This window comes from Nothobranchius furzeri, chromosome 14 (genome assembly GCF_043380555.1).
Source record: "Nothobranchius furzeri strain GRZ-AD chromosome 14, NfurGRZ-RIMD1, whole genome shotgun sequence".
In the NCBI taxonomy this organism is placed as follows: Eukaryota; Metazoa; Chordata; class Actinopteri; order Cyprinodontiformes; family Nothobranchiidae; genus Nothobranchius; species Nothobranchius furzeri.
The window spans coordinates 26,737,732-26,753,631 of record NC_091754.1 but is presented as its reverse complement, the minus strand read 5'-3'; the positions used below and the strand labels follow the sequence as shown (position 1 = coordinate 26,753,631).

The following is a 15,900-nucleotide window of genomic DNA, read 5'->3' as shown; positions in this document are numbered from 1 at the left end:
CTGGGGGAATCCTAATAGGCCTTTTCCACCGACCAAACTGGCACGGAATGGGAAGGATCGGGTCGCTTAAGGTGTTCCCTGGCCAGCTGAGAGACATAGTCCCTCCAGCGTGTCCTTCCCAGATGCCTGAGCCAACTCACCTCAGCTGGCTCCTCTTGATGGAAAGGAGCAGCGGATCTACTCCGAGCCCCTCCCGGATGATTGAGCTTCTCTCCCCACCCTGCAGAGAGAAGTCATTTCGGCTGCTTGTATCCATTATCTCATTCTTTCTGTCACAAAGCTATAGATGAGGGTAGGAACATAGGTTGACTGGTAAATCCTGAGCTCTGCCTTCCGGCTCAGCTCTCTCTTCACCACTTTTATTGGTAAATGTCATTTAGCGCTAGGGCTGCACGATATTAGGAAAACCTACGATATTCGATAGCAATGATTGATATTGCGATGATGATATTACTTGCGATAAATAATTTAACGGAACAAAAATCAAAAACAAATAGATTAAAAAATCATATAAATGAGAAAAGCAAAAGATGTGAGAAAAGGGAAAAAGAAAATGAACAAGAAAAGGCGATCAGTGGATCCCGGGAAAAGCAGAATCAGTAAGAAGAGCAGAACAAAGCAAACTCAGGTGTTTGCCAACCATCAAAATTAAGTGCCGTCTGTCTCGGGGGCGGGCATCTGACCTATGAGAACCCACCCATTTGGCCAAATAGGTCAAGAGCTCTATTTGATTTGTTAAAAAAACATCATGCGTCCGTTTGAATGACAGAATGCGTAGCAAACATTTGAGCTGACCATTCATTACAATATTTATCTGTTCTTTGCGATATGCATATTGTGCATGCTGATATCGCAATAACGATATATTTACGATATATTGTGCAGCCCTATTTAGCGCCTTCTAGGGTTCAACAACAACCAATGTACCCATAGTTGCTCTGGGGTGCACCAGGCCCTCCGACCAACTGCAGGAAAGGCGGGTTAAGTCTACTCAAGGACACAACGACTGCGACAGATGAGTCTCGAATCTGCAACCCTCCAGTTACAGGGTGGGCACTAGTGTTGTAGTCAAGACCAAACTAGCTGAGACCAACACGGCGTTACCAAGATCAGAGACGAGGTTAAGATATTTAGAGGTTGAGACCATTACAAAGTTAATATCAAAAGAATATTGTAATAAAAGTATATATTTTTTATTATTTTTAGTCATGTTCTTGAAAATATGTTTTTCTGCCATGAAATTACATTAATTAATTAGGAACAGCTGAACTAAAATCCTGAACTTCATGGTAGCAAAACACCCTACCAGTAAACCCATGAAGAGTTTGTTGCTGGGGACCTGTCAATACACTACAGTGTATATTGCAGATGTATAATCATGTATGGATAATTAATAATTATCCCTACCACCCATCAAGCAACACTCAAGTTTATCAATATTGTCGCGGACAACTTTAAAATCTAACTTGCTTGTGGATTTTGGTGATGGGACCCAAAATTCCTGGAGGCACCCCTGCACCCACCCACTATAAATCTGCACCTATGGCAGCTGGAGAAAATTGTTACGCTACCATTGATTTTAATTTGGTATTCTCTCATCAGTAAAACATGGACAAAATACCGGTCTCGTAAAAAAAACAGTCTGCTCAGGCCAAGACGAGACAGAGCGAAAATGCCTTCGATACCAAGATGACACCAATAACATAAAAATAAGGCTTCAAGACTGATCTCGACGACTACAACACTAACTCCTCTGTCACATTCACCCACGTACATACACATGTAGCTGCTGCAAAGTAATGAGTAAAGCAACCAGCAGCGAGAGCTGGTGTCTGTTCTTTGCTGTTTTTTGAGCACCTTTTAAAACCACTTGATTATAAAATATGCTGATGACGCTGTAATTGTGGGTCTGCTCAGAAATGCAAGCAGACACGGTCCAGCCATTTAGTCTTTTAAGACACACATCTGCAACCTGAAAAACAAAGGACACGATTTCAGAAAAGCCATCAGTACTCCATCAACCAGAACAAAAGGACAAACCATTGATCAGGTGCCAACTTACCAATTTATTGGGAAAACGATGGGTTCAAATTTAACTTTTGAAAAAGGGTGAGTTTGTGTGCAGGAAGAGGCAGCAGCTATACTGTTTGTGGAATTTAGCTCGTTTTCAAATTGATGAAATAAAAAAAAAGATTACAATATTTTAGGGGTTTTATTGAATCTTTACAGTATGCTCTAATGGGAAACAGGCTTCAACACAAATGGTTGTTTTCCGCTTGGTCCTAGAGCTCAACCAGTGTCAATTTAATACAGCGTAATATTGTTTTTGGAAGGTAAAAAGTGCAGGGGTCAAAACTTGACTTTGGAAAAAGTAGGGGGGACATGTCTCCCTGTCCCCCCCCCACTCCCCCCGCCAAAATTACCTCCATGTGTTTGATGCCTTTCTAATTTCTGACAATTAATTGTTTTTTTGTGTGTTTGTGGAAGCGTTGTTTCCAGCTGTTCTCTCTCCTTGACCAGGGCAGCTGTAAAATATATTTTAAAAGTCTGCAATCCAATCACAGTTGTCCTTTTCCACAACCTGAGTGCCAGGGCGATGTGGCCTAAAATCAATATCACGATACTTCGAGGATTTTACCTCGATACCGATAAATGGACGATAATTACAGGTATGTACAGAAACAAAAGTTGTCCACTAGATGGGGCTTTCACTTGTATGACGTTGAGTCAAATTTTTACGTGACTCAAAGGGACATGAATGTTGCCAACTTACACACATCTTTTCATTTTTTTACTATCAAATTTTTAACATGGGAAAAATGATCTCGATAAGAGTCAGAATTTTTGATAATGATACATTTTCGATTTGTTGCCCAGCACTACTCATGCATAATGTAACAAACTGATTGCTGAACCCTTTTCTTTTGGATTTCCTAATAAGAGAGAAGTATCCACTGTCATGTAGAACGTAGAAGGGTGCACACTTTCCAAAAAGCTACCAAACGACTTTTTATTGTAATAAAGATTTATTAGGCACCATGGCATCAATTTCCAGTTCATCTGCTTGCTTTGATCTCAGGTGTTGGAAACCAGGACAGCCGATGTAACTCCTCCCCCCACTCTGCGATCTCCTCCTCCTCTCCGGAGCCAGCCCAGCCGCAGCAGCACAGGAGCTGCCGTGCCTCGTCTTTCACGGAGGAGATACAGACAGCCGGAGTAAAATCCAAACCCCGTACAGCCATGGCAGACAACGCCGGCTTGGAAAACCACCGCATCAAGAGCTTTAAAAATAAGGGACGTGATGTCGAGGTGAGCTCTTTTTGAGGATATGCGTTTAAATGTCTTTAATCTTAATATTTTAATGTAGATGGGAAAAGCCGACTACCGTCAGGCCTTGCTTGGTAGCCTGGCCCCGGCTGAAACTTCCCAGCCTGCCTGTTAGCTAAGCTACCACAGGGTGGTCGCCATCAAAGATTTCATTACATGAAAATTAAACTCTTAAAGACGACAGCTGTGATGGACTTCAGCGTGGATAAGTCATAAACCTCAGCAACCACTGTGACTGAAAGCTGGATCATAGTTGGGCTTTTAGAACTATGAGAATTAGGGCAGGCGATGTAGCTGTCAGTGCCGGTGTTTTAACGAAAAAGGTACCCCTGCCATTAAAAGCACACTAGTCGGAAATGCGTTATAAATTAAACCATGGTTTGTTTTACTTAACTAAATTAACCACGTTTTCTCCACATATAAGTCAAGTATCGTTTATTCTGTAAAGCTATGCAGTTAATTAGATTGTAATGATGTATTCGCAGTAGTTATGTTGAGGTAGGCTGCTAGGATGCAGTTTTTTTTTTACCCTGGAAGTCTTCGAAATCATGCATCATAATGTACATTGTTTTTTTCCCCCTATAATGTACGTTTAAAAAAATCTTGGCCATAAATAGACGTTACCCAGTGACTAAAGCAACTTATCTCGTTTCTGAACGTTAAGAATATTACAAATTTAGGTCTAAATGTAACGATAATTTAAGTAATCCTAACAAGCTGTCCTTAAATACGCTTCCCATGATGGGTTTCTTTGGCGACTGGTGTACTTTTTTCGACACGACACTAGCTAACTTTAGCTAGCTAGTTTGATGGACACCGGTCTCAAGCGAGGCGGGGCCTACCCGGCTTCAAAATCGCGATATTTCCAATCTTTTTATGCCACCCCACTGTAAACAAAAATGCTAACCAAAGAACGTCACATATAATCAATATTATATGGACAAGTGTGATTTGGGTGGATCGGTGACGGGTGCTCGTTTACCCTAGCCACCCCTCCTCGTTAGCATGCAAACGCGAGCCTGCCAACCGAGCAGCTAGTGTTGTGTCTATCTGTTTTTCTTTAAATATTTGTATTTTCAGTCACCATTAAATTAGGTGACTTTCCTCACAAAAGCAAAGGATAACAAGCTAGCCATTCTGTTAACTATAACCTGTAGTAAAAGGTTATGTCGAATCACAAATGCCCTAACTCAGCATTTCTGTAAAAATTTAAATGTAGTTTACCGTTTTATTGTAAGTCACATTCTAGAAAACACTAGATTTATTTTGTGTACCTACTAGCATATCTAAAATGCTGCATCTTTCACTGAATTTGTCTAAATTGCTCATTGACACTGTAGCCAAAGCAGTTGGTAAAGGATTTGTTTCAAGTTTAAACAAACAAAAAATAGCAAATCTATCATTTCTGGGTTAAAAAATGTTCAAATCAAATGACTAATCTACTCTGGACTTGTTCAAATTATCTGTGAAATGTAAACAATTTTCTTTTAGGGCATTTCTCTCAGCCACAGGGGGGATTACTAACAAAAACATACTTGTTTTAGTGTTGTTCTAATTTATCGGTAATCCCAAGATAATCCACAAACAAAGGTATGTCTGAGAATGCCCTTTCCAAATTCACCAGACGGGAGTTTCACCATCAGAGTGGTGCCTGTATTGGTTGTTTTGAAACTGGAAGTGTGTGTTCGACAAGCACATGGCTACTGGGATCGAGCCTCTGCCAAAGTGCATTCCTGATGCTATTTCAGGCATCTTGGAAGTCTGACCCAGTCCTTCTCAGAACCTCGGCATGAAATTGGGTTTTTGAAAGTGGGTGACTCAGACTACAGCAAATTTGTTTTAGGTCAGCTGCAAAAGAGTGCATTTCATTTTTAACACCTATTGAACTGAATGAGGTCCCACACCCAGACTTAGTATCTTAGTTTTGAATATTGAAAAAGTATTCCATTAATTAGAGTTTTGAAATCTTTTGCTCGACAGATGAAATGTGAGCATTGCTGAAATCATGTGATAATTCACATCTGTATTTAAGAAGCAGTTTAGTTCGGATCAGTACCCCTGGCATTATCATTGTTTTGCAGTGGTCTGGAGCCGCTTCTCTGTTATGACAGCCCAAAGTTACGTAAGAGGCTATTTAGGATGGCAACATGAACCTCTTTAACAGTCACAAGATCTTAGACCATCTCAAAATGCTCTGGATGAGCGAGAAACCCAACAGATGCACTTATACAGCAAAACTATTAAACAGTTTCTCATCACCTGGACTAAAATGAGTTGATTTTCACCTCAAACACAAAGATACGGTCATTTATTGTAACATGTTACATTTTTATCTCTTGTTGTTTTGTAAGACTTCCATCACACTTAAATGCCAGTGTGAAACTATATAATCTTGTTCACATTCTTTGTATTTTCTCCCGTTTCAGACTATGAGAAGACATCGAAACGAAGTGACAGTTGAGTTGAGAAAGGTGAGAAAAGATTCACACGACAGTATTCAGGAACACACAAGCAAATGCACGCACATAATCTGTCCGCGTAAGGCCGATCTGTTTCTGACTCTGGAACAGCAAAGAACGCACATCAGTTTTAAACTTCTGACAACATATAAACAACGTCAAATAGATGATAGCGTTAGTTATTGGATATTGACCGATTTGAGTTTTTCTGTTGCCGATATCTGGAGGTCCTGGACAGCCGATGGCCGCTAAGTGCTGTCGATTTTCACAGTTTAAGTTCTAAATGTTTTCCACCTTATCTGCATGATTAAGTGTCACCAATAACAGTGGCTGCACAACATTTCTGAAACCCTGAATGTAATCAACTGTTTAATCTATAATTAAAATGGTAATAAAGCTTTTATTAAGTAGATGTTTTTCAGGAACTTAAATATATATTTAAAAATAATTCTGCTGCACATGGATGTGCCTTTAAATTGGTTCTACTAAAAAGGCATATTGGTCGACGCTGACCTCAGAACCTCAGAAGTCAGATCTCAGACCTGGAAATGACGTCACACCCAAGTAAACCACGTTCTAGTCACCGTTTTCGGAGAAGCGGGGATCCCATCATGGCGACGCCCTCAAACGGCTCTTTTGTTAGCTCATAATAAACATCACTTGTTTACTTTTTAATGTAACATTGATTTTAAATGCACTCTTATGAATGTGTCTTGTAAAATAAACACAATGCAACTAAAACTTGATGATCCAGGAAGAGGAGCAGGGCCTGATGCCATTTTGGATGGCAGCTCTCTGGATCAACGTCCAGTGCAGAGAGGCATTTTCCATAGAGGCTGAATTCATTCCGAGTTGCCATTTAGTCGTGAATCTTCTGTCTTCAGCCTCAGATTATTTAATCCAGATTACTTTGGGAAACTAAGCATTTAACTCTGTGATTTATGTAATTCCACAGCTTCAATTTGCTAGTTCAGTTTTTAGATTGAAAATGAGATGGTTCATTATTACTCTTTATTTTGTTAAATTTGCTAGCACACAGTGATGTCAAACATTTTACAACTAGTAATAATAGAGAATTTCATTTATTGGTTCTTTTCAAGACACTAGAGCATTTTATTTTACAAGAAATGTTTGTTTCTATAATTTATTTAAACGATGGCAATTATCCCCATGTCTCAATTGCACTGTTGCCGTTTGCTAGACTGGACCGCCATTCCTATGCCTCCTCATGGGAAGCAAAGGGCCTGGGGCCTCATTGATCAAGCTTGCTTACTCACAAAACGGGGTCGGAAAACAGCGTAAGCAACTTTCCACGCAAACTTTGGGATTTATGAAAGAAAACTTAGCAGAAAAATGTACGCAACTTTTAAGTTGACTAAGGACCTGGCTTACACACATGTTGGACATGGAGAGCACCTGCAGTGCTGCTGCTGAGAAGGATACAATTATGAAATCCTGCAGCATTATCACTTGTACTGCTTTGTTTTCACACAGAACAAGTTACTGACTGGCTTTCAAAGTAAAATGTTACTTCCTATTTGTTCTTGTTCACCTTCTAAACTATTTAACCCTTTTTTTAAACAAATAAAAGAATTAATGATGCACCGATATTAAATTTTTGGGCCAATATTGATATCCGATATTAAGATCACTGTTGTGGCCGATAACAGATATACTGACAATAATGCTTCTAAAAACAGCAGATTTTGTATAGAATGAAATTACTAAAGCTGAATTTATGTTATTATGTACACACACCACACACATTTACGCTTCTGAGATAATGACTAAACAAATACCCCCCACACACACACACCACACACACACACACACCCTGTGAAACAGATGGAATGGAAAAAATAAGATGGAAAAAAAATCAATTGTTAATATCGGCCCAGTTTTCTTTATTGGACCGATACCGAAATATATTAAAAAAAAGTCTTAACATCGGCCGATACCGATATGATGCCAATTTATTGTGCATCCCTAAAAAGAATATTCATAAAAATGTCTGTTAGATTTGGTATTAACATTTTCATCCCCAGTTTTTCATTTCACAATCTGGTGATGCTCATTTAAAGAGAGAGATGGTTAGATATATTTAGCATGACATTCAGAAGAAAAATGGATGGCTTTGAATTGGTAAAAGAATGGTTTTTGAATCAAATCATTTAACTGAGAGCCAGTGGAGCTTCTGCAATGTGGGACGCGATTGGTTGGTGAATTGGTGTCTGGAGGTGATGGGGCGGTCAAAAACTAAAGTTTGTGGCTAGATTTGTGAGGGAAATGCATCCATGTGGGCTGTGACCGGGTTTTGTACAATAGTGGAAACACTTTTAAGGGACAGGCGGATGAATATTAGGCAAATGGAGACCTGCAGCCTGACGTGAGCGTGAAACGATAAGGAGCTGTTGAAGATGACTTCACTGAGGAGTGTTGGTTTATTGCCAGGGAGAAGCTTCTGATTTACTGTTTGATTCTAAGAAGAACATAGTCTGAAAGGTAAGAGAGGGTTTTGTTGGAAAGCCAGTTGGGTGTCATCAACATAGCTGCAGACATTTCTGTTGGACGTGTGAGAAAAGTGTTTTTCAGCATTTGAAAACAAACGGAGCTTTGAAAAAAAAGGAAGTTGTTTTCTTGGCAGGGCCGCGTGCAGACATCCAGATTAGCTTGTTCACGAGCGGCGTTCAAATATTCCGTGAACTTTGAACTCAATCAAGCTGATTCTGTTGGGGAGTAAACGGCTGCTTCATACTTCAGTGACTTGTTGATGTAAAGAGATGGGGGGGGGGGGGGGGGGGGCAAGATGTCTGCCGTGAGGTCATTCTGTCCACCAGACGTTGACTTAATCATCTGATTATCTCACAACCTCTCTAGAAGACCGTGTCATAAAATTGACAAATGATGAACTGGTTCATGTGGACGTGTGATTTATGTGCTGAGCATGAACTCCTCTGAGTTTTTATCTGTGTGAGTTGAGCTTTGAACTGGATCTTTGGTAAAGCCTTCTCTTGTGTACTGAAGTGGTTCTGAGTCGAGCACATTCCGTGTTCAGGGCAGCGGGAATGCGCCGGCTGATTAGTCATCAGTGACGCACATCAGCATGATGCACCAGAATGTAGGGCAGGGGAATCTCCTCCTACCCCTGACTCGCTCGCCTCCCAAACTCTGTGTGTGTGTGTGTGTGTGTGTGTGTGTGTGTGTGTGTGTGTGTGTGTGTGTGTGTGTTTTGAGGGAATCAAAGATAAACATGTCTGTTTTGTCTCGCTACCTGATATGAATGGAGTTGTGCTTAAGAAAGTAAACCTAGTTTATTTTTTTTTAGATAACGCTCTTCAATAATTCCTTTAAGATTTTCTGAACACTGATGGGTTCTCTCTTCTGTTCTTCCACTGATGTTTGTTTTCTTATTCGTCAGAATAAACGAGACGAGCATTTACTGAAGAAGAGAAATGTCCCACAGGAGGAGAGTCTGGAGGACTCTGATGTCGACTCTGACTTCAAAGGAGTAAGTGTGTGTGTGTGTGCGCGTGTGTGTTTTGTAATGAAGTGTGCAAATTATTAAATGTGCTTCTACATTTTCAATTTTTACAGCAAAATGTTACACTTGATGCAATCCTACAGGTGAGCTTTTTCATTCTAGCCGTCCTGTGCTCTCAGATGAGCTGCTGTTCTGTTCTATCTGACACTCTCGTGTTTTTGTCCCCGCAGAATGCAACCAGTGATAATGCAGTTATACAGCTCAGTGCTGTACAGGCAGCCAGGTCGGGGGCTCTTCAGACGTCGTTTATGTCGACATTTCTTGTGATTGTTTACCATGAAATGAAAGTTTGTTCGTTTTCGTGTGTTTTGTCAGAAAACTGCTCTCCAGCGACAGAAACCCTCCCATCGATGACTTGATAAAGTCCGGCATCCTGCCTATATTAGTCAAATGCCTGGAACGGGACGATAAGTATGTGTTTTACTTAAGTTATTCTCAACTTTTCTACATTTTTATTATTTTTTTAATCTGCAGTAAGGTTTGGGTAAAAACAAACGTCCGTGCACACCGTGTGTCCACGTGTGAGTGTGAGCAGAGGCATGCAGGGTAGCTGGTTGGTCCTCTCAGCTCAGGCCAAAGCCAAATTTATCAACATTCCTGTCTGTTGGAGTTCCTTAATTCCCAGGACCCCGTGCTCGCTGAGGGCAGAGCGTGAATAGATCGGTTACAGAAACTTCTTAAGAAGGAACGGTTGAGTTTTTACCACGGTTCTCCACAACAAATGCTTCATTTTTGTACAGTTTCCAGGATCATCTGTATTCACTATTAGAAAATATTACGGCAGAGTCAGTAGACACATTCCCCGGAGATAATTAAGTTGCATTTCCATGATTATGAGGATGGAAGAAGTTGTTCTTTCCACACGAGAGGAAAATAACATCAACACCATCACCATCAAACGAGACGCTCTGCCTGTCTGCTGCAACAGGAGGACGAGGAAAGGCAATAAGGCTTTGAATGAATTCATTAGTTTTAAATAAGTTTGATTTATTTCTTTTGTTTGTATTGTGAATGTACCATATTTATGCAGTATAGAGAAAACTTTTGACTAAAAGAAAAAAAAAGAGAAATTGAAATTTACATTAAAGGTTCCCTATCGTGCTATTTTAAACCCTTGAGAGCAAAGGTAGACACATTATATGATACATTTTTACTGCTGCCACTATTGAGATGTCATTTATGTTAAATACAAGTTATTTTCGTCAGCTTTAAATCGTTTTTTTTTCTCCACTGAAACTCCGCTCACGCCCGCTCCGACAGAGCATCTTAGGCAGGTCAGGTGTTGCGTTGGCTGTGCTAGTCCAGTGGTTAAGGTGTCTTATCTGCTATCTCCGTTTCGCCATGTGCTGATGTGGGTTTGACTCCTGGTGGCGTCTGCAGTAATTTATTCATCCAGCTGAAGCAGATGAAATGTTTTTATATTTTATTTATTTTCCACAAAATATTTTGTCTCTAACATCTTTGAATTTGGTCATTTCCAAGCAGCGTTTTAGTTGATTTTCTCTGCTCACCTCACATGAACTCGCACTGGCTAAGTAGAAAGAAAAAGTAAACAACCAACCGATTAGTCCTTTTAGAACAGGTTTACCTTTAAAGGGTTGAAACGTCGCACTGGCAAGTGTAGCTAATAAGAAGACAAAAATGTACTGCTTAGACCAGGATGTGAACCCGCCCGACACTAACCTCTAGACAAGCAAGTCCGTTAGAGGACGATGGTCGCCTAGGCCACTGTGCTGGCCAGGGGAGACGCGTTTCAGGCCGGATACCAGCTTCCGGAAGAGGAGCAGGGCCTGATGATATAGTTTCCATTAGGTTTTACAGGATTTTCAAAGTGAAACTCAAAATTTGCAGCTGAAACAGGAAAATGCATGAATGCAGCCAAAAACGAGTTAGTTTGTTTTTGTCATGAGGAAACAACCAACTTACTTGGTAAAAAGCTCCGAAAAGCAGATTTTCCTGCTTTTTGTCTTTCTATTGTATAAGTTAAACGTTTAAAATGTTATTTAATTTAATATAATTTCTTCGTTACAGTCCCTCTCTTCAGTTTGAGGCAGCTTGGGCTCTGACTAACATCGCCTCTGGGACGTCGGCACAGACTCAGGCTGTGGTTAAGTCCAGTAAGTTGACCCTCCTCCAGTCTGTGTTTATTTTCTGTCTGCAGTTTGTGACGAAAGCTTTTCCCCCAATCGGCTTTTTTAAAAGATAGCTTCATTCTAAAATACCAGCCTGGTGTTCGTATCTGACACAAAAAGGAACCATAATTGGCATTGGTGAGCACGTTGGTGTAGCTCACGTATATCAGATTGCTCTAAATTAATCAATTAAAACTCTGCGTTTTTGCCTGATGCAAAACGAACTGCTTTTATCAGATCTGTCATTATTTTAGAGGATGTTGAACCAGGTACTTCATGTCTGCGTCTCAGAATCAGAAACAAAAATGGTAACTAATAAGAAGCAGAACGTCTCCTTCACAATGTTGGTGGGAGGATCGACACCTTGGACATTCGTCAAGCTGGTGTTTTTATTCTTGGCTCGTTTTACAGAACATCGGGGGGGGGGGGGGGGGAAGTCCTGGGGTCTCATTTATCAAACATTGCATAGAATCCTTGCATGATCAATCGGGTCACAGTGACAGGACACACACACTGTCACAGATGCATGACATTCTGTCTCAATCTGTCCCCCTGCTGATTTCTGCGTTCCGTATTCTGCGCTTCAGGCTGTGTGCGTGTGTGTGCGTGCGGGGGGTCTTGTTCTTTGTGGAAACGAAGCAGTACAAGTGATAATGCTGCATAATTTTATCCTTCTCAGCAGCAGCACTGCAGGTGCTCTGCATGTCTAACATGTGTGTAAGCCAGGTCCTTAGTCAACTTAAAGTTGCGTACATTTTTCCGCTGTTTTCTTTCATGAATCCCAAAGATTGTGTGGAAAGTTGCTTACGCAGTTTTCCGACTGTGTTTTGTGCGTAAGCAAGCTTGATAAACGAGGCCCCAGCTCAGATGTTGTGTAAAATTCCCGAGTAAATGAGACCCATCATCAATACTGATCCGAACTGGGACCAGTCCATCATGTTTCTGTGTGATGTTGAGAGCAGGAATCCTAGATTTTTTTTAATTTTGGCTTTAAATCTTCTCCAGGAAACCTGCTCCACAAGCTGCCACCTAGTTCTGACTTAAGTTTTTTTCGTATCCAGATGCGGTCCCCTTGTTCCTGCGGCTGCTCCACTCTCCTCACCAGAACGTGTGTGAACAGGCCGTTTGGGCTCTGGGAAACATTATCGGTGAGTACGACCCTCGGGCGGAACGTAGGCTGGGGCAAATGCAGCCGTGATGCTGAGATCTCTCCTGTCGCCTGCTCAGGTGATGGTCCACAGTGCAGGGATTATGTCATTTCACTGGGCGTGGTCAAGCCCCTGCTCTCTTTCATCAACCCGTCTATCCCCATCACCTTCCTCCGCAACGTCACCTGGGTCATTGTTAACCTCTGCCGCAACAAGGATCCGCCACCGCCCATGGAGACTGTGCAAGAGGTGGGCGTGTCTGGGCACGCTTTTGTATACTAGACCTATCTTTGTGTTGTTGTCTGCGTTCACCCAGGATAGTCTTAGACTAGTGACAGTTCAAGCTGTTTGTTTCTGCTCTGTTCTTTGATTTGACTTAAAATCCTCTCGTCTTTGCCCACAGATTCTGCCGGCCCTCTGTGTGCTTATATATCACACTGATATTAATGTAAGTTTCTGCCTGCAACGTGCTCGTCCCATGCATGTCTTTTCTCAGAGTTGTTAACTGTATTATGTTGGTGTGTGTAGATACTAGTAGACACAGTCTGGGCTCTGTCTTATCTGACGGACGGAGGCAACGAGCAGATCCAAATGGTCATTGATTCTGGGGTCGTTCCATTTCTTGTGCCTCTCCTCAGCCATCAGGAGGTCAAAGTTCAGGTAAAATTGTTTTCATGCAGAGCTCTTTGCTGTTTTAATGCGTTAATTTTAATCGGCGAATTAATCTGAAGTTGTCTCGTCATTCTTTCTCCTGCAAATCCAGACAGCAGCTCTGAGGGCCGTCGGGAACATCGTGACGGGAACAGACGAGCAGACACAGGTGGTTCTAAACTGTGATGTTCTCTCGCACTTCCCCAACCTGCTCACCCACCCTAAAGAAAAGATCAACAAGGTAATTCGAACTGGAAACGGGACTCTTAAGGCTCCTCGCATTTCCGTCCCTTTACGAATGAGAGGGGTGTGGTTTTTGTAAAACAATCATCACTTCCGACGAAATACACCCACAGAAGTCTTCCTTACATTTAATATAACACCTGTTATGGAAGTAAGATCGTTAAAGTGAGTCATTAATGCAAAATGAAGCATAAACGAAGCTGAATTGGATCCAGATGTGGCTGAAAGGCTGTTTTGGGGATGAAGTTAAGGGGCTGATCTTGACTGCTTGTGTTTGCAGGAAGCAGTCTGGTTCTTGTCCAACATTACAGCAGGGAACCAGCAGCAGGTCCAGGCTGTGATCGATGCTGGGTTAATTCCTATGGTCATCCACCAACTGGCTAAGGTTTGTGCACGGCACGGGAGCAGCAGAAAACCTAAAAACTCTCGTAGTTATTCACCTTTCTCCACAGATGGGGGCGGATCAGGCTTTAGAAATATGTTTTATGATTTTTACACATTGTGAAACGGATTCTTTCAGTTCAGGCAAATAAAAATCTCATAAGATGGTCACAAATGTGGTGAGCATCTGACAATATGCTCTGGAAGTGGATCTCAATGACAGCCTGGTTCTCCACAGGGCGACTTTGGCACTCAGAAGGAGGCAGCATGGGCCATCAGCAACCTCACCATCAGTGGGAGGAAAGACCAGGTGAGCTGGAGCCTTACACTTTTAACTTGGCAACACGACCACACTTTTAAATGTTTATCTGAATATTTCACATCCTGTAAGTCCATGTAAATGATTTAAGGAGGCCGTCCTCCAGACTTGTAACCACATATCTGTGTTACGATAAAGTGGTGTGTATGTATGGGTTTGTGTAGGTGGAGTTCCTGGTGGAGCAGAACGTCATCCCTCCGTTCTGCAGCCTGCTGTCGGTGAAAGACTCTCAGGTGGTGCAGGTCGTCCTGGACGGCCTGAAGAACATCCTCATCATGGCTGGAGACGAAGCCAGCACCATCACTGAGATCATAGAGGAGTGTGGAGGTTATTTAGTCATTTCCATTTAACTTGATGCTCTTGGGTTTACAACATTTTGGTGATAACACAAGATATCTTTTATGTTTTTTATGTGAAGGTTTGGAGAAAATAGAAAATTTGCAGCAGCATGAGAACGAAGACATCTACAAACTAGCCTTTGAGATTATTGATCAGTACTTTTCAGGAGATGATGTAAGTTCACCATCAGGGATTTCTTTTTCTACTTCAGGTTTTTCCCTCTGCAGCTTGGTGTGATATCTCCTAGTTTCTTTTCCAGATTGACGAAGACCCTAGCTTGATCCCTGAGACCACTCAAGGAGGAACCTTCAACTTTGATCCAGCGTCCAACATGCAAACAAAGGAGTTTAATTTCTAAAAGCCGGAGGATTTTTGGTTCCCATCGCTGCATGGGTACTCTGTAATCATTGCATCCATCTCCAACAATCTGGCAATCCGGTACTGAAGGATTTTCAAAGCATCACTTCGACATGGATCTCACCACTGAGATGCTTTCTCCACCTCTGCACTGCGGGGTCGTTTTATTTATTTTTTTCCTTAAGTTTTTTTCTCCTTTTCTTCAAAGTGTCATTCTTTTTGGAGCAGTGCGATTCTTTTTTTTTTTGGAGTCCTGGTGATCCGACAGGCGCCTCGGCAACCCGCGCGAGGACGGCTGTCGGTGCCGCCAGAGCTCCTGAGGATCCGTCGAAGGTAAAAAAAGCAGAAGGAAGAAAAAGCCTTGGCAAGATTTGTTTGCCAATTGTCAAGTCTTCACTAAAGACAACACAAGCACATTTACAAACACAAACAGGTGCGCACACACACACAGTTATATATAAATATATACATATATGTAAACACACTTTTGACACTTAAGACTCGTGTGCTTATTTCTGTTAGAAATTATATCACACATGGGGAAGAAATACTGCTGTTTGTTGGGTTATTTTTGTGCTCTCCCTCCCCTGGATTGTCTTTTGGTGTACCCCCCCCCCCCCCCGACACACACTCGCACACAAAAACACTTGGTCACACTGATTCCTAAAGGCCAGGCACACTCCTCTTTCACTCGTCTAAAGATTTAATCCCAGAGCTAAGCCATGATCACCCACAGACCCCCCACTGCCCTCCCAGGAGAGTCTTTGGGCAAATCGGGGAAAAGAAAGGGCTCCAAGGCAAAAAGGAGAAGACTTCGTGGCAAACTCACTAACGGGGACTTCTGACTCAGACGTCACTTTTTTCCTGTACTGAATTTAAGAAAATATCTAAAATGTGAAGAAATGCCATTTTATTATTTTTTTTAACCACATTCAGCTGCAAACTGTTTCTGAGTCAGAAGGTAGATTTTGGTATAAATGGACGTGGAACCCTGTCACACAGG

At 41.7% G+C, this 15,900-nt stretch overlaps 1 protein-coding gene across 1 annotated transcript; it reads left to right on the top strand.

Annotated features, from left to right (window-relative positions):
• The first annotated feature begins 3,108 nt into the window (after positions 1 to 3,108).
• On the top strand, positions 3,109 to 15,125 carry kpna3 (karyopherin alpha 3 (importin alpha 4)). The gene is made up of 17 exons (XM_015966110.3): positions 3,109 to 3,309; positions 5,754 to 5,798; positions 9,205 to 9,294; positions 9,381 to 9,410; positions 9,498 to 9,550; positions 9,643 to 9,738; positions 11,359 to 11,444; positions 12,521 to 12,607; positions 12,687 to 12,856; positions 13,011 to 13,055; positions 13,136 to 13,267; positions 13,371 to 13,499; positions 13,782 to 13,886; positions 14,121 to 14,192; positions 14,366 to 14,528; positions 14,620 to 14,714; positions 14,800 to 15,125. Exons 1-17 carry the CDS (start codon positions 3,241 to 3,243, stop codon positions 14,896 to 14,898), a joined length of 1,566 nt encoding a protein of 521 aa, XP_015821596.1. The 5' UTR covers positions 3,109 to 3,240; the 3' UTR covers positions 14,899 to 15,125.
• Positions 15,126 to 15,900: the final 775 nt, after the last annotated feature.